Here is a 16406-nt window from a genome sequence, read left to right on the forward strand (position 1 = left end):
CACTATTGATGGATATTTAGGTTGCTTCTAATTTGGAATAATGATGAGTAATCATGCTATATAGTTTTATTCATGTTTCTTGGTATACAACATTTCCATTGTACATTGATAATTCTGAAAAGACTAAATAGTTGGTTATATGTTACTTTGTACTGATGTACATTGCATACTAAAATAATGTAAGAAACTCTCCTAAATTAACAGATAGTGAATGGTATTATCTTAATTTTACTTCCTTTAATTATTACTGGTGGTAAACACTTTTTCATATTTTAATTTGAATTTTTTGCACATTGCTTTTGATTATCTTTACCCATTTTTCAATTTGTATGGTACTTATTGATTTATGAAAGTTATTTATTAAAGATTATTTTAATCTTTGTATTATTGGTAGAAAAAGATCTTTACAGTTTACTTTTTTATTGTTTGCAATTTTTAATGGTTTTTAAATTTTTTTATTATAAATTTAAAATATTACTTAAAATTTCAGAAAATCAAAATTTGAATTTCGAAGTTCAACGATAGATAAAGATCATTTTAACTCCCTCTTTCAAAGTAACTGTTGTTAGCATTTTGGTGCATATTCTTTGTGTCTGTGTTGTATATACTTGTGTGTGTGTATCTATATATATGTAAGATTAGTGTGCATGTTTATATACATATATATTTAAAATATCTTTATATATTCAAGCACACATGTTTATAAGGTTTTTTTGCATAATAGGCACCTTTTTTTAACCAATTAATATACTTTACACTATCATTTAAAAATATTTAAATGGTATCTTATTGTATAAATATGCCAATTTTTAATTCAACAAATATTTACCAAGTGTATAACAGCATCATTTTTTTAGGCACTGAGCACAAACAATGTAGGAAATATATGTTATATAAGCACTGGGAAGAGCCAGTGCAAGGGAGAGGACCGAGAGTGACGGGTTGGTGCAGGGGCACAGGGTGTTCAAGGAGGACATCAAAAGTGAACAGCCATATGTTGAGTATGGGAAGTCACTGCGATTTGGGGGGCAAAATAAAATGCAAGTCCCCAGGGTGAGATTTTTTGTTTTTGTCTTTGAAATCAGTCTGATGTTGGTTAACATTAAGGTCATTTCTAATTATTCCAAATTTTAAGCAAAATTGGAGAAGCTGTCATGTTAAATAAACTACTTGCTTAATGTCTGCAGGTGTTCTGTTGGTGTCTTAGATTTTCAAACTCATTTTTTTCCTGTATGTTTCTGTAACTGCAATAGGAAGATGTGAGTATATATCGAAGGATGTTCATCTAGTGCCATCTTGTTCCAGAAGCCTAATTAAAATTTACTTGGAGAAAAAAAAAAACTTTCACAAAAATAGAATTTCAAAGAATATCAGAATATAAAATGTTCTATTTTTAATTAGTTTTTTATTTTTACAGACTTCATTTTGATTCCTTGTTTACAAATAGGATACATCTTTTCTTTTCTATGGTTGTGCACAATGTAGATTCATACCGTTTATATAATCATACATGTACATAGGGTAATGATGTCTGTCTCATTCCACCATTTTTCATACTGCCCCCAATTTCCCTCTACATAATCTAAAGTTCCTCCATTCTTCTCTCCCTCCCACCCTCTCACCCCCATTATATATCATCATCCACCTTCAGGGAAAACATTCAGACTTTGATTTTTGGGGATTGGCTTATTTCACTTACCATGATATTCTCCAGTTCCATCCATTTATCTGCAAATGCCATAATATAATTTTTCTTTAGGCTGAATAATATTCCATTGTGTATATATACCACAGTTTCTTCATCCATTCATCTGTTGAAGGGCATCTAGGTTGGTTCCACAAACTAGCTATTGTGAATTGAGCTGCTATAAACATTCATGTGGCTTCGTTACTGTAGTATGCTAATTTTAAGTCCTGTGGGTATAAACTGAGGAGTGGGATAACTGGGTCAAACAGTGGGTCCATTCCAAGTTTTCTGAGGAATCTCCACACTGCTTTCCAGAGTGGCTGCACCAATTTGCAACTCCACCAGCAATGTAAAAGTGTGCTTTTTCCCCACATCCACATCAACATCTATTATTATTTGTGTTCTTGATAATAGCCATTCTAACTGGAATAAGATGAAATCTTAGAGTTGTTTTAATTTGCATTTTTTTCTCTAATTACTAGAGATGTTGAACATTTTTTCAAATATTTATTAATCACCTGTGTATCTTTTTCTGTAAAGTGTCTGTCCAGTTCCTTGGCCCATTTATTGATTGAATTCTTTGTATTTTTGGTGTAAATTTTGGAAGTTCTTTATAAATTTTGGAGATTAGTGCTCTATCTGAGGTGAGTGTGGAAAAGATTTTCTCCCACTCTGTAGGCTCTCTAAAATGTTCTATTTAGAAAGGAATTTTTATAGCTAAGACAAAACTATCAACAAGACATTTTTAACTTTTCTTAATGGTGCTTGCCTTTTTATGACACCTTGACATCATGTAGCATTTAATACAATAACTTAAAAACCAGAATTTTGATGCACAAATATTTTTCCCCCTTAGGTTGCTGATGCTAATTCTTCCCCAACACCTTTTAATGTCTTGCCTGTGAAAACAAAATGGAGTAATGTTGGCTTTCATATTCTTCTATTTGATCTGGAAAACCTTGTTAAACTTTTGCTGCCGACTCCACTCAATGCTGTTGACCCTTCCAATTCATTCTATGGTAGTGAAATCCTGAGGAGAGCCAAGAGCACAGTAGAAAAGAAGACACTGACAATAAAAAGAAATAAAACTGCTAGTGGTTCTCTCTCAGCAGAGGCACAAGCCAAGCCTTTCAGTGATGGCTTGACCCAAGGAGACAATACTGTCAAATTCATAGAAGAAAATGATGATATGAAAAGCCAGAAGAAAACGAAGAGCTCCAAGAAGAAGCATACCAAACAATCAAGACACGTTGATGCCAACCTCACAATAGACACAGCTAAATTGTTTCTGTCCTGCCTTTTGCCATGGGGAGTGGATAAAGAATTAGATAATCTCTGCATTAGGCATCTCAATATTTTAAAGCTTCAGGGTCCTGTTTCCTTAGGGCTTGCTTCAAATGAAGACCACTTTTCATTGATGCTGCCAGGTTGGGATTTATGCAATACTGAAATGAAGAAAGAGTACTCAAGAGTAAATTTATTTTCCAGAAAAGTTTTGGACTTGTCGAATAAATACACAGCCACTCTTCCAAACCATGTTGGAACCCCAAGAGGACTGGAAAATAATTGTGATACTTTGAAAGAATCAAATACCATAGGTTATTTATTGAACAGACTCTTTTTAGTTAATAAACTAGTCAATATGCCTTCAGAATTGACCTGTGATTTTGGCAGGTAAGACATGCCTAGAGATTTTGACTATTCTAATTTGGGATGTTTGAAAAATTATTAGTTGCAATATTCAGCTCTCTAGTGTTCCTTTCTTCCTTCTGATCAGGGTAGATATGCAAAAACTTACTTGGTTCAAAACATAATTAAGGTGGGATTCTATATCATGTATAGCCAGAAAAATGAGAAATTATACTCTATTTTATATGATGTATCAAAGTGCATTCTACTGTCATGTATAACTAATTAAAACAAATTTAAAAATAAAACAATAAAAATAAATACATTTTGAAAAACACAGTTAAGGAAATCTTTTCAATCCTTTGGGATTAGAGAATAATTTGGAAATACATGTACAAGTTTTAAAATTAATTTATTCAACAAATATCCAGTGTACTCTAAATATGTGTGAGGAAATTCATAGTACTAAATGTTTAAGGAGTAAGTAGGTAGGTATGTATATATATTTATATATATGTGTGTTATAGACATCTTCAAATCAATTGTACATGATATGAATTAAGTATGAGCAAATCATATGTAAATAAATGCTTATGAAGATATATATTATAAGGAATGGAAAAGTTTGAAAATTTCATATATCAAATCATATTAAATATATGTTTTGGCATGGTAAAATAGAAGAGGTTCTCCAGTAATTTATTACAGAAAGTACAGTTTCCTAATAATGATAGCTATTGTTTCTTAGGTGTTGAACATTTGCTAGTCACTATGTAATCCCCTTACATACATTCTTTCATTTACTGTGCACAGCAAAGCTGGGCGTTAGCATTTTTTGTTTTGCTTATTGTAGTGTTGGGGATATTGAAGCTCATAGAAAGTGTAAAGTCCAAGGTTAATTCAGCTTCTGAGAAGCAGGACAGGCTAAGCATAGACCAGTCCCAGAGCTTCTTCAGTACTAACTACAGCTCTGTGTTTTACCAAGTGCTTACTTATTAAATTATGTCCTTCGCACTGGCCTACAGAAGAAATTTAAAATGAACTTATGATTTGGGTAGGGACTCATTCAAATGATAAACATGCTGTACATGAAAAAAAAGAAAATACTTAAATAGAGGAAAGACTTAAGGAAGAACATTGGTCATGTGAATAAGAAGGTCAGGTGGTCAGGGTAGAGAGTGGCAGAGTGGGATGAGTCCATCAGAAGGCTTTTCTAGAAGAGATGCTGTTTGCATTGCCTGTGACATGGTAGATGGTCCTTGACATTTCTGTTCTTTGACTAGAGCTCAGTTCAATGCATATCTGCAAGGCACAGTGTAACAGAGGCCCTGCCCTCAAGTGAACCTATAGTCTGGTGGAAGTGTAAATGAATTCTATCAGATTCACCATTATGCCTTTTTCCATTATAGTGTTTCCATGTTACAAGACTTTTAATTTTCAATTTGTTGGTCCTAAAATGAGCAAACAAGAAATGGGTAAATTTCTGATTCATATGTGCAATTTTCCTCTATTTTTTTTATTTTAAATGCCTAAATCTTTTTTTTTTTTTTTTAATTTCAAATAGTCTTTTTTTCTTAACTTTTCTGTTACTAAGATCACACAACACCAAACGATGGAGGGAAAAAAAAAAAAAAAAAAAAAAAAAAGGGCAATGCGCCTGGAGTCTGAAAACCTAGGATTGAACTCTGGTTTTCTTGCCCTACGAGCTGTGTAAATTTGGGCTAGTCACTTGCCTTTTGGGGCCTTACTTTCCTCATTTGCAAAGTGAATTGGGTAGGAGCATGATTTCTAAGATTTCTTCAAATTCTTAAAAACTTGGGTTAACAAATTTTGTCTGCTTATTATAATTTCACAGAGCAGATGAGAGAGTTGGTTACAGTCTTCACTGAGTTTGTTCATGATCCATATAGGATGGAGAGGATGTATTTCATGCCCTGTAGGAGAATTTTTGGGCTTTTCAGCATGCCTTTCATTAAATGGCCTTTAAGTTGTTGCCAGTATTAGTTTATTCTTTAAAATCTTCTCCTAGACCTCAGGGTATAGCTCCCTGGTTAGAGCACTTGCCTAGAATGCTTGAGGCCCTGTGTTCCATCACACCCCCACACATAAAATAATTCTCCACAAGAAAAACATATTATTGAATGGAAGTATAAGAATTAATTATGCACACTTTCTCTAAGTCATTCACCCCAAATTTGATCTGCTGTTGGAACCTGGATACCTTTTTTTTTCTTTTTAAGAAATTACAAAAATATCTATTGAATTTGTTACACCAAATCTTTCCAACAAATTTTGCCACTTTTCTAACATTTTATTGTAGTTGTAAATTGAAAAATTATTACATACTTAACAAAGGATATGTGATTTAAATGAAATTTAAGGAAATAGATGACTATGAGAAAATCCCTCACAGTATATGAAGATTCCTATAATTTAAACTCAGACCTAGGTTAAAGTCTGCTGGCAACTGCAGAGAATTTTTTGGCAGATGTCAACATACAGGATTCAAATACTTATTGCAATAGCCAGAAGTCATATCCTTAAGTAGCAAGGTCCCTCTTATAAAAGTGGGTCACAAATAATCCTGGTTAACTAAGATTTGCCACTCAATTGGGATTAATGTTTTAGTCAGAAATAAGAATTACAAAGCAATTAATATAGAATATATTCCTAAAAATAATCTGTGTTCAGTTCCCAGATTTGCTAAGGTGGTCATTCACCCGTATCTTCAATTTATTTTCTCAAATTGTTTTTCATAGTTTTTCAGTAATATTCTGTAAATCTCTCTCTTTTTTTCCCTACAGATCCTTCAAATCAGAATCTATACATAATAAGGTGAAAAGTCCTGGGAATGATATTTTGCATATTTCAAGCGTCTATGGTTACTTTAAAAATGGTAAGGAAGTTATAGACATGGATATTATCAGATTTATTTTTTCCAATGAAATAATATTTTTATAGCTGGATGGCATTGTTAAAATAAATAACATTGCATAAAACATAGATTTTTACCAAATGATCTTCAAAATGCCTGAAAGTCTGAAACTTTCAGCAAAGGAAATGTTTGGATATTAAATTAAGGTCATATGTGATTTATTAGAAGGTTTATTGCATCCATATCTTTACTACTGAATGATTATTATATTAGAGAATTTTATTGTTATTTCAGAAGTAGCACGTTCTTCTAACAATCTTAAATTCTTCTCAGTAATAATCTCGGTGTTTAGATTTTCTTTTGGTGCCAAATGGCTCTCTTTCATCTCCGTAAATGGTAGCTCTGTCACTCCAGTTGTTCAGGCCAAGAACTTTGATATCATTTTTACTTTCCTTTTCTCTCATATCTTACATCCAAAATTTGGTCATCATGTTGGTTCCACCTTCCAAATACATCCCAGAATCCTGCTGCTTCTTACCACCTCCAGGACTACTCACTCCCCTGGTCTGAGCCTTCATCCTTCGTAAGGATCTTGCCTGGATGACTACAGCAGGTTCCTGACCACCTCCCTGATCCTATTCTTGGCTCAGACCCTCCATTCCCAATTAAGCAGCCATTTTGATCTAACTCAGAACCTCCTTTTTCTTTATACAGACTTCCAACGACTTCTTTTTCACTCAGAATCAAAGTCACAGTCCTTCTCAGAGGTCACCAGGTCATGAGGCACCATTTGCTCTGGCCACTGTACCTGTACCATCACATACTCACTCCCTCATTCAACCTACTCTCACCTTTTTTATTCTTAGCCAACCATGACAGGCAGGCCCTTTGTGTTGGCTGTACCTTAGCACAAAATGTTCTTTATCCCCATACCCGTGTAGCTCACCCTGCCCTCCCTCCACTCACCTTGACCTTTAAGTCTTCTCAGATGCCACTTAATCAATAAAGGTGCCAACTGAGTGCTTCCTTAGCCCTCCCTACCCCTTTTCTTCTGTGTTATTCTTCTTAACCTTTTCACTGTCACTTTTTCTGTTTGTCATCTGCTGCCTGCTACTAAAATGTAAGTTTGATGGGGGTTACACTTTTAGGATAGTTTTATTCGCTGTTGTATCCCCAGTTCCTCAAACAATGACTAGAAGGAATTAAACAAGTACTTTTTGAATTAGTGAATGAATAAAACTAGTGACTGAATAAAATTAAGGGATAAGTAGTGAATAGAACAATGGTTTGAGAAATAAATGAAATAGATGACTGAGGTTTAAGATCCAACTCTGTTGCTTACTACTTACTCTTTTAAAAACCTTATTTACTACATTTTAAAAGTGAGGATAAGGTCTCAGACTTGATGTGAATGTTGTTTCCAAAGTTTTGTAGTACCTGACGTCTTTAATGGGATGACTTGAACAATGTGCACAGAGGCACAAGACTATCAGAAACACTGCTCAAGGTTCTTTCAAGTAAGAGCTTAGTAATAGCTTTCAATTATGGGGTTCTTAGTGTAGTCCAAGAATTATACTGATGGATTTAGACATATTATCTCATTTAATATATGAAGAACCCTACACAGTAGAAGGAACTCTTTCTTTTACCCTCAGAAGAATTGGGGTTCATAGAAATTAGATGACTCATTCATAATCAAAATTCCAATCCAAATCTGATTCCTAACCTTGCTTTTTCTTTCCATTCTGTCAGGTCACTTTTGACATTTATGATTACAAATATTGTTTTCTCTATGTGACCCTGGTCTGGGTTGCTGGCCTTCTTAGATAGTTGCTCTTGTTAGAGTTAATTATTTGTTGTTCCCATTTTTTATAACACAGGGAAAGGTATTAGAGTTTAAGTTTTAACATGTGTTCTTGCAAAGACAGGTAATTCCTAATTAGAGCCAAGGCTTTCCCCTCTTCTCCTCTGAATGCCCCACCCAAAGCAACTTAGGCAACCAATATTATTACTGAATAATATCTCTGATATTTGAGGAGGCATTTGTACCATTTAAAATTCAGTTAAGACTGAAAACACAGGGTTGTTTTCTTTTTAATAATAGAGAGATGAGAGGTTAAAGCAAAGTATTTACTTCATGGTGTAAATTTTATAAAGCCAGATCCTGAAGAATAAATTAATACTCTGAGGCACGCATTCTAAAGGGTTGACAAGAACCAATACTCACTTCTGTCAGCAGAAACAGTGACTGAGTTATATTAGTAAGCCTGGGATGTTTTCTTTTCATCTTTCCCTCTGAAGTTGCAATTAATTCTTTAACTCACTGACATTGCCAAGAAAAGTTGGCTCTCATTTCTATCTCATATTAAAATTTTAACATCACATTAAAGTGTGCTGTGAAGTACCCCATGTTGCCAGTAAGTAGTTACAGTTGAGACCAATACTTAGCTTTGATGGTTGAGTCACAAGGTCAACAAAATGAGAGAGGGAGAAAGGAACAAGATCAAAAGATTTTCTGTTCCCTTCTGTGCTCAAGAATAAATGGAAAGTACAACTTCAGAATCATAAATCTTTATCATATATGTTTAGGTACTGTTTTCTGGTCATTTCAAATTCATATTATATGCTCCTAAAGAAAAAAATAATTATATTGATAGTCAAAATTTCTGATGTGTTTTTTTATATTCTAATTTTTATGTTCTAAGTATTATATCCAATACTTTCTATCACATTATCTTTGACTATTAATATGATAAAATATATATTAAAATATACAAAGTATCAATCATGGTACTATAGGATGATGATTCAATCAAAAGTATATTGGAACAATGCTAATTTGAATAGTTGATATCAGAAAGTCAAACATGTATGAGTACATTAATTTAAATTAACAATTCAAAAGTAGCAATTTTCCAACTGGGGAAAGCCTTCATCTTTCTTCCCCATCTTATTCCTAGGATCTGTCACCTGCATAATATTCCTTAGCCATCAGAAAGTCTTAATTCATTGATTTTTCATTTGGGTGATTATATGTACATTTTCAATTAATGAAAAGATACTTATTAAGTGCTTTTTTGTGTAGGGAACTTCTGGGCACTCTGTCGATCAATTTAAATAGACCAAGCCCTACTTCACCCTTAAATTTCACATGGAACATTAAGACAGATAGAAAGGACGTTTAAAAGGGCAAACTTAAAAGAAACAATACATAACAAAATGAGTCAAATTGAAGCATTAGTGCTTTACCTATTGATCAGAGTGGAATTGCTGGCTAAGGACAAATCAAAGGAAGTCTTTTATTTGATTTTGCATATGATAGATACTGATTCATACCCCGATTGAATTTCAGGAATTATTTGTATGAGGAAAGAATTGTGAAATTTGATGATCTATCTTAGGTTGGCAAAGAGGTACAAAGATGGATTTAAGTCATAAAACGAATGTGATTTGACCTGAATTTGTGTATTATTGGTAGAAATACATCTAAAAGTACATGTGTACATGTATGTGTATATACTCATTTATATGTATTTTAAATTTATTTAAGTGTATATATATATGTATATGGATATATATTTATTTCTTAACTCTAACTATACGTGAAAATCATCTGAGCTATTTTTACAAAGTATTACTGCCTTCCCCACCCTGACCCCTAGACCTACTAAATCAGAAACTCTATAGGATTGAACCTAGGCATTGGTGTTTGCACAAACAAGTTTCCCAGGTGCCAATGTGCAACCAGGGATAAGATCATTGTGTTACATCATTTCTAATACTCTGTGGGCATTAATGTGTTCTGTGTATTTCTAGGTAAGAATGAATCTCATACACCTGAGGCTGACCTTCCACTGTTGAAGCTAATCTCATGTTGGCGAGACCAATCTGTGCAGGTATGATATAGTCCCTGTTCTTGAAATTATTGGAAGTTTATTTCTGCTGAGAGTCATTGATACCTCCTTTACCTGACAGTACAAGTAAATAGTTACTCATGTCTTCTCTGAACTTCTAGACTTGCATTTTAACATGCCTAATGTAGAGACAGAGATGAGGCCAAAAAAAGAAGGAAAAATCAAATATGCAAAGGTGCACCAAGGAAAGGACATGAATAAACTGGGGTGAAGTGTGGGGCTTTTTGCTGTTATAGGTAACTACTTGCCTTATGGAGTTTTAGTTTGAGGCAGAGTAGTCTGTTACTTGATTTCAAAATATGCCATGACATTATGGTGCTTTTCTTGAGAATTTGGTCATGTGAATTTAGAAACCTTTTTTCCATGTTTAGAGTACCTAATCTCTGAGCTGACAGAGCTATTTTTTTCAATGTCCAATTTAAGTCCTTCTCCCTCTTTTAATGCTTCTTTGAGTCCTAAAAGCAAGCTTACTGTTAGCTTTGCATATTGTATAATACATAACTGTGCACTGATCAGACGAATTTTTATTGGAACTTCATTCCTCTTCATGAACTTGACAAACATCAGATTTGCAAGATGAGAGTAGCAGTAACTCCAATTACAAATGGTCATTCTTGGTTATGGGGAAACAAAGAAAGTTAAGTCAAAACAAACTTTGGGGGTTTAATACCACTGTAACACCAAATATGCACAGCTTTAATGACAATGAAAAATCACATTTCTACATGGTCTGCCTCCTTCCTAACCTCATTCCCCCATGATTTATCTGCCCCCATTCTTATCCTGATATAGTCACATTGGTTTTCATTTTTAGAAAACACAAAACTTATTTCCTCAGTATCTTAATGTACTATTGGACTGGAATTCTTATTTCTCCATTTTCAACCCCAGATCTTTGCTCAAAATCTGCCTCATTCAACAAGTTGTCCCTGACAACTCCAGTTGATGTTGCCACCAGGCCTCCCCTCATCCCACACCTCTAGTAGCTATCATGTTACCCAGCCTTATGTTCTTTATTGTGATTGCTTTTAATGGAAATGATATCATTTGATTTTTTGCTTGCTCATTTTCTGTCTTCTCACTGTTGTATCAACTTTCTAAGAGCAGGGACCTTGTTTATCTTATTCACCCCGTTTCACCAATGGCCAGAGAAGCAGTAGTGACAGTAGCCAGTCAATAAATATTTCATGGATACATGACTAGTTGTGCAAATATTTTGTGTAATGATCAAAATAAACACTAGTACATACTCACTTTATCAGCATATTAGCAGTCACTCCAAAGAGTCTATTTGTTAAAAGTGAGATTTTTTTTTCCCCCATGGCCAAAGAATCTTTCATTCGGAGGAACATTTATCCTGAATCTAAAGATCTTTTATAGTTGTTCATTTAAATTTCACTACACTTTGATATAGTTTGGTGTGTTTGGACTAATGGACCTTTAAATTTCTGTGTTCAGTGACCTTATTTGAAATCGTGGCTACGAGCAGATGTTTGCAAAGCATTTATCAATCACTTACTGCCCAGGAACTCCAAGCCTCACTGTCCTGTCATCTCTGTCAGTAGCCTAATGCATGACTTGGGAAGACAGATTTAGCTTGTGGATTTTTTAATTTTTTATCTTTTTCATTTGTAAAGTGGGAAGGAAAATTCTTGGTCCACCAGGAACAACACAGACTCTTGCAAGTATTTGTTTAAATGCTTCATCAACCAATGCTATTCTTGATAACACTATTTCAGCAGTTAGTTGAATCACTTAAGCCTGAATTTATTGTTTATGCACTTTTGGTAGCACTAGGTGGTAATGAAATAACTTTTGTAAAACAGCAAAATATGACCTCAGAAATTAAGTGTTTACCTTTAAGGGAGAAGATAAAAATGAGTTGATTTTTCAGATGAATGAGTCAGTCCAGAGGTTCTCTCTTTTCTCATTCATCAGAGAGTCAACATAAAAATAAATCCTAAAAGAGAAACAGGAAAGTTATGGGGTTGCTATTTGTGTTTTTGGCACTTTACTAAAGTGCTTTGGATTTTTTTATTCTAACACCAGTGGGTGCAAATACTGGCATGGGCCCTCAGGGAGAAGTGTTGCTTCTCTACTGCAAACACTTGAAAGACCAACAAGAGGTGCAGTGATGTGGAAAAGCTTTTATCATAGACAATCTAGACATCAAGACAGCAAGCAGCATACAGGGATTCTTATGAATATAATGATACTCGATGCCATTTTTTAGTACTTTAGTATTCCAAGGTGTTAGTGGGATATCATCAAAAATTTTTATCTTGGCTGTGGAATAGTAACTTCATAATAATAAGTATATGGCCCAAATCATGGCTGACTAGCCAATGGATTTGTAAACCTTACTTCGATTCTCTTTACATCTCCTTATAAAAGTATAATACTTTGCATATCTAACTTTTCAGAGTAATTTATTTCTATGAATTTGGAAGATAACTTTATAATCATAGCACTCCATTTTAGGTCGACATTACAATCACAAAGTTATATAAAATCTGTCTAAAAATGTATATTTTGTTGGAGAAAATCCTGCCCCTATTGATGCTCAACAAAATTTACCTACTATTTTTATGAACTAAAGGGATGCAAGCACTGATAGCTGAAAACTATCAATAAATTATACTTCTCAGACTTTGTATGTTTATCATTACTGAGACTGTAACTTAATCCTATAAATTATTATAAGATATTATATCTGATAGACTACATTGAAACAGATTATATTTTATATCACAGTTGTGAACACTTCTCAGAGAGGTGATAATTTTCCCACTGTTGGCATATGGCCAAACTGCCCAGTCTAAGGGCTGTCTCATGTTCTGGACACATTGTGGTCTATGGGTTCCACATAGTGTTCTGTTTTGAGATGCTCTCATACTAACCCCCTCTCAGTAAGTAAGGACGTGAATTTTCAGAGGAGTTTGACTTGTCAAAGGTTGCATATGTAGTAACTGTCACAGCTGGATCAGAAACTGAAGTTTTCTTTTTCTGATCCAGTGTTCTTTCTACCATATCATCCACATCTCAGAATTAGTACTATCAAATAACATGTGAAAAGTTAAAATATTTCATGCATGAAATATTCAGTGATATAAAATTACTCTCATTAATAATTAAGAAAATATGCCCATCCTGTGATATACATAAATCAGCAAAGTTGTAGTATATGTTGTAGTATATGTTACCCTACATGATAAGTAACACATTATTACATGTTTCATCAAATGGTGAATTTTAATAGGCATGATTCACCAGAATTGTGATATTATAATTATACACTAGAATCACAAAATATAATAAAGGTTACAGTGCTGAATATTGCATCACATGATATTCATGAGTAAGCATTACTTACTTGTATCTTGATAGGCTATGCTACATGTTAGTATACACAGTATACAATAGCAAAATTATTACCACTCATTAGCCTGTTTTCTTTCCTTAATCAAGTATTTGAGTGTGAGCTGGACAATAACAGAGGATGAATCAATAATCAGTAAGCTCTTCTTGGAAAGCTTCCTTCTTTATAAGTCAGGTACCCGGTTCCTTCTGCCCCAGTAGCTCAGTGAGCATCTGTAATTAGCATGAGCTCATTGGGAGGCTCTGGACCCTAAGAGTCTCATATGCTACCATAATTCACAACAGAGACTAAATGAATGTCCAGATAATGCATGTTCTGTTTTTGGCTATTGCATCTCTAGATCAGTCCTCTCAGGTGGTGGTGTCCAAATCCCTAACTCCACACATCCCACAGGTAGACTGGGAATAATGGCAGGGTTTGGGGGCACCAGTAGCAATTGTGGAATGTGGGCCAGCTTGGCAAAGGGCAGGCTTCTGAGGGAAGACAGAACAAGCACTGAGAAGTGGCTATATGAAAGACTGAACTACAACTGGAGAAGGTTAATGGGAAGGTGTCCAAAGTCCACCTAGATCAGTGGTGTCCTTCTTTTTCTCTCCTCGATTCAGCTCCTGATTTTCCTTGGGCACTACCTAGCTCTGTTCCCTGCCATATCACTTGCCAAGAAGTCTGGGCAAGCAATCACTAGTGTTGCATTGATGGATGAGGATACAGAACCTTGGGTGGCATACTATAAAGAACATAGAATCAAGTATCAGAAAGCCTGTTTTCCAGGTCTCTATAATCTTGGCTGTCATTCTGAGTTCTTCATTTTAGAATGAAGTATTTGAGCATAAGGCCCTAGGTTTAATCCCTAGAGGAAAAAAGGAAGGAAGGAAGGAAGGAAGAAAGGAAGAAAGGAAGGAAGGAAGGAAGGAAGGAAGGAAGGAAGGAAGGAAGGAAGAAAGGAGGGAGGGAGGGAGGGAGGGAGGGAAGGAAGGAAGGAAGGAAGGGAGGAAGGGAGAAGGAAGGAGAAGGAAGGAGAAGGAAGGAGAAAGAAGGAGAAGAGAAGAGAAGGAAGGAAGGAAGGAAGGTATTCGACTAGATGTTCTGCGATAAGCATCTCCCTGCCCTCAACTAACCACAGCTCCTTGAGTAGGTAAGCACAACACTGGAAGGAAGTCCTTGCAGTATTTTAATCTCTGTAAAACTACATATGCATACATTCAGTTTAGTGAGATATTTTATTAAAGTTCTTTCTTTAAACTTCTCTATTAAGCATAGTTTAAATCCAGTGTTTCAGCTAACTGGTGCTTTGGAGCTAGACATAATTTGAAGAACTAACCTTGTCTTTAAATACAATATGATACATTCTCATTAATTTTCTTTACCTTCTAATGAAACTTAATATAGCTTAGTTAGATCAAAGAATTTAAAACTTCTTTCAAGTATCCATTTAGAATCTTGCATTTGCAGAACAGTTTTTATTTCCCATATTTTCACTCTTTTAGAATGTTCCAGTCTAACAGAATGGAATAGTATTATTTATAGAAATCCAATTCAATCAAAATTCTGGGCTTTGGTTTTGTTTTGTTTTGTTTTGTTTTGTTTTGTTTTTTACAAGACTATCAATCCTTGTAATAATACTATTAAAAATAATTCACTAAAACAAAAACAGTTACAACAAAGACCTTTCCAGGTAACTGAAGCAATACAAGCTGTTCTCTTGGCTGAAGTGCAACAGCACATGAAGAGTTTGAGAAAGACACCAGTTGACAGTCAACCAGTGTTCACAGCAGAGAATGGTAACTGTGAGAAGATGCAAATCCCTATGAAGGAGTGGGCTGAGGAGCTAGAGTTACAGTGTATTAGAAACACTTCAGCTCTGCAAAGTAAGTAAAAATTTTACTGGATTGCTCTTTCAATGGAATTTTATACTACATGAGAATATAAGTTTATAATATATACTGTTGAAATATAAGTTCACTGTATCTCATATCTACAAGATTCAAACCAAGTGCCCTGTTTCTATTTTATCTGCTATCAATTTCCCTTGATAAGTGTCAGGTTTTTAAAGAACTTCTAGATTCTACACTAATAATACATATTTTTCTATAAGTAAAATGTACATTATTTATAACAGTGTTTTGAAGTTAAGTGATTAAAAATGAAGACAGGATTAACCATAATAGCCTAAAGTGATATTATATTACAAATATATGCAAATAATAATGCATTCTGAATATTTTTGTTTTGTCCCTTGATAATAGTCATGTGCTGATTTTTCTTTTCTAGGAAGAAGAAATTTTGTATAGAAAATAAAACTAGTTTTACAGTTGGACCATTTGATTTTTATAATGAACCTTGTCATTATAGCTTCATAACAAAAGTAATAATATTTATGGTTTATGGCTAGCAGGTCAATCTGAATTTATACAGTAAAGTATTAACTGTTTTTTTATCCTACTTGCCATGACTTTTTAAAAAAGTAAATAAAACACATAAAAAATTAACTACAAACGTTATTAGTAAGCTTTTGATGAATAATTTATACTGCGAATAATTGAGTGTTTGGGACAGGAAAACACATTATAAACATATATATTCAAGATGGTTAAAATTGTCAGCTATTTCTTCTAGTTCTAAGAGATTTTATATTTATTTATTTGAGACTCAGAAATGTTGTCATATTTGAAAGGTTAAATCTTAGAACCAACCAGTATCATTCTTGGAAATACAATGATTTATACTTGTTATTTTATGAAATTACTGATGTGAGAGTGTTATGTGGTGAGAGATAAAAAGGGATATTCAGAATACGGCAAAGAATAAAAAACACACTAATATTTCTAAGTGCCAGGAAGGCCCTGATGATAGCAAAATTCAGTAAATAATTTGACAAAGTTAGATGGCTATTTCAACTTGTTGGTTTATTATTTGTTTTCC

The 16406-nt window shown here is 34.0% G+C and overlaps 1 protein-coding gene across 1 annotated transcript in view; it reads left to right on the forward strand.

The window, feature by feature from the left end:
- Positions 1 to 16406, forward strand: part of Wdr72 (WD repeat domain 72) — a 206265-nt gene that overhangs the window by 115915 nt on the left and 73944 nt on the right. Inside the window, exons 15-18 of the mRNA XM_047540696.1 lie at positions 2544 to 3361; positions 6121 to 6212; positions 10008 to 10087; positions 15160 to 15352. Coding sequence (XP_047396652.1) covers positions 2544 to 3361; positions 6121 to 6212; positions 10008 to 10087; positions 15160 to 15352 — 1183 coding nt within the window. The remainder of the gene's footprint in view (positions 1 to 2543; positions 3362 to 6120; positions 6213 to 10007; positions 10088 to 15159; positions 15353 to 16406) is intronic.

This window comes from Sciurus carolinensis, chromosome 2 (genome assembly GCF_902686445.1).
Source record: "Sciurus carolinensis chromosome 2, mSciCar1.2, whole genome shotgun sequence".
Classification (NCBI taxonomy): Eukaryota; Metazoa; Chordata; class Mammalia; order Rodentia; family Sciuridae; genus Sciurus; species Sciurus carolinensis.